At 28.5% G+C, this 3,441-nt stretch overlaps 1 protein-coding gene across 1 annotated transcript; it reads left to right on the top strand.

Annotated features, from left to right (window-relative positions):
• Positions 1-255: 255 nt before the first annotated feature.
• Positions 256-882, top strand: LOTGIDRAFT_158421 (hypothetical protein; the record flags this gene model as incomplete). The annotated part of the gene is made up of 1 exon (XM_009051578.1): positions 256-882. One exon carries the CDS (start codon positions 256-258, stop codon positions 880-882), a length of 627 nt encoding a protein of 208 aa, XP_009049826.1.
• Between the last annotated feature and the right edge of the window lie 2,559 nt (positions 883-3,441).

Here is a 3,441-nt window from a genome sequence, read left to right as displayed (position 1 = left end):
TTAAAGGAATTTATTTCACAAAGTGAAACACCAAGTGATACTGAAAGTATTTCACAAAGTGAAACACGAAGTGATACAGAAAGTATTTCACAAAGTGAAACACGAAGTGATAATACAAGAAGAGATAACATAATTGATTTATTCAAAGGATACAGCTCTAGCACAAAAGACAAAACAGAAGTTAATTCAAAACTTAAAAAAATAAACTGCAATAAACTAATGGTATTTGATGCTAATGGTTTGTACGCTTCAGCAATGTCGGATTTAGACAGTGAATATCCAAAAGCAGAAAGTGCTAGACCGTTTCTACCAGAAGAAGAAGAAAAAAAATTTGTAAAACTCTTCAATGAACAGAAATTTATACCTAGAACAGCTATTTTAAAAGTGTGGTTTAACTATCCGAAAAACATGTTCTTCCAACCGATACCAGCTAAAGATAAAATCACTTTCACGAATAAAGAAGGAAAAAAGGAAACTGGCAGTAAAATCGGTTTTAGAAATGGTTTCTGTTCAGATGTTTTAACATCGGTCGATATTCAAGAAATAGTTAAAGCCGGTGGACGAATTATTAGAATATTAGATGGTATAGTATATGAAGAAAATTTTAAAACTCCACCATATAGAGATTATATTTTAATTTTAAGAGATCTTAGAAATAAATATAAACGAGAAGGTAATATTGTGGGTAGTAATTGCATGAAATTATTAGGCAATTCTTTGTATGGTAAATCTATTCAGAAGGATAGAAACACGAGAAATCATTTGTGGAATGAAGTAACATTTCAGGCTAACTTCGACTCACATGTTAAAAACTATGAAAAAATAAATGATACTCAATATTTCGTTGAGACAAAAATTAAAGAAAAAGAGATTACTGCTTAAGGTCACTCAACTAAATCTACAGGTCTAACACCTAGTCATTTGGGATCATTCGTTTTATCTCACAGTAAAAAAATAATGAATAATTTCATTCATGTAATAAATGGATTTTATAAACCTGAAATATACTATACCGACACTGATAGTTTATACATTTCATCTAGAAATTGGGATAAATTAAATCGAGCTGGGTTGATATCTGAAAATGAATATTGTAAAGGCAAGAATGATTACGGTGATGGCGCCAATAAGTCAAATATAATATCTGATGGTGTTTTAAAAGAAAAACGTTTAAGGGTTATTCTAATAATAAGACAAGTGTAGAAGATTATATTTAGTTGGCTAGTGGACATGGTGTGTCGAATGAATTTAATAAAAGATGCGAAAGAAGTTTCACGAATGGAGTAGTTATTCCAAAGGATGATGATAAACAAAAGAAAGTTTTTAGAAGTTATTTGAATCTTGTAAAGAGAAAACAGTGGAGGATTCATGTTTCCTTATAGAAATAAAGATGAGTATAATTTTGATAATTACCTATATATTCAAGAAGAGAATGAAGAGTGATTAATAAGTTCTTTTGTTTTAAATGAAGTTGAATAACAATTTACCAAAATCAATAAACCTATTTTTACCATCTTTGATTTCCAGATTTATATTTTTAATCATGGACGAATTAAGTGGTAAATATGTTTGTTTGAAATGGTTTCTCTATAATTCTATATCCAATCGGTACAGTGAATGTTGGAATATTAGCTTTATGCGGCGCTAAAGTGGATTGTGTGTATATTTGCTTATCAAATCCTAATAAAGTATTCAAAGAATTTTCTACGTTGAAATCAACTTGACTCTTATTTCTCAATATCAATTATATTTTGTTCAGATTCAAATTACCTTCGAATTCAATATTGTTTTTACCATTTGTACTTCCTTCATATGCAGATAGATATTCGTTTATGACAACGTATTCATAGCTTCCTGGTAGTAAACGTATGGTTTTGAATGTAGCTCCGTTATCTGTTGATATTTTCATCTGGTTATTATTTTCGTTAATATTTCTAATGGAATTGTAAACAGAGAAATATTTTATATATATTCTTCATTGCGATCGAGTTCATACTCATAATCTAGAGACAATTTAATGTCTGATCTATTTGAGGTGATGACGAATAATTGTTCTTTATTTGGCATTTTTTCAATGACTATTTTTATTGGATAATTTTATCAATTACGTTTTTATAATCATTTTTATCTATAATACCTTTCTCTGGGAATCTTTTTAATATGCATTATATTGTCTGTCTGAACGATGACCTTCTTTCATTGCTGCTAATATTATTTCTAATCTATTAAGCAATTCTTCATTATTATCGGATAAAAAAGTTATACCTTGTCCACTGTTTTCTCTAGCTATCTCCTCTTCCTATTCGTCTATTTCTAGTATGATTGAATTGTCTTCAGCATAATCATCTACTTCGTCAACTTCGTATTCATCATCTTGATTAATAGCTTTTATATATAGATCAACGTCTTTTAATCTTCTTGTTTCGGGCAATATCAACATCCCCCCATTCATTAAATCTATTAATCCTTCTATTAATGTAAATATAAAGTCTTTTGTATCGATTTTGAATTGTGGTGAATATGCACTAAATGTTATTCTAAATCCATTAAACAATAACCCTTTATTATCAACAATTGGTGTAATGCTCTTTGGTAAATCTAAGTTTGGATTTGAAAAATAACGTTTTATATCATCTAATGTCCTAATTATAAAACCACCATATTCAATCGGTTTTGGGGGAGTAGTATATGAGCTCATAGATTGGTCGCATTTTTCCACATTCCATTTCATTTCATGNGAAAAATGCGACCAATCTATGAGCTCCAAAAAAACAAGACCTAAATTCCCTACATTTCATAAATTCTTACAGCAAAACATCCTACATTTCATAAATTCTTACACTTAAAAAAGACCTAAATTCCTTACATTTCATAAAACATCCTAAATTCCCTACATTTCATACACCAAAAAACACCCTCAATCAATTTCCCACATTCCATCAAAAAAAAACATATTAAAAATACCCTTATATAAAATAACATCCTTGTTTCGCTTATCATCCGGTTTTTAATAGTCTCATTTTAAGTAATGTTATTTTTAGTCTAGAAAAGGGAGATAACTCTTTTTTGGATAAAAAAACAGACTAAATTAATTCATTTAAAAATATAGTTTTGAAGATTACCTATATATTCAAGAAGAGAATGAAGAGTGATTAATTAGTTCTTTTGTTTTAAATGAAGTTGAATAACAATTTCTTCGTTACGAAAATCAATAAACCTAATTTTACCATCTTTGATTTCCAGATTTATATTTTTAATCATGAACGAATTAAGTGGTAAATATGTTGTTTGAAATGGTTTCTCTTCCTACATTTCATAAATTCTTACACTTAAAAAAGACCTAAATTCCCTACATTTCATACACCAAAAAACACCTTCAATCAATTTCCCACATTCCATCAAAAAAAGCATATTAAAAATACCCTTAATATAAAATAACAT

This window comes from Lottia gigantea (genome assembly GCF_000327385.1).
Source record: "Lottia gigantea unplaced genomic scaffold LOTGIsca_17, whole genome shotgun sequence".
Taxonomy (NCBI): Eukaryota; Metazoa; Mollusca; class Gastropoda; family Lottiidae; genus Lottia; species Lottia gigantea.
The sequence above is the reverse complement of the archived record's forward strand: the minus strand, read 5'-3'. Positions and strand labels throughout refer to the sequence as shown.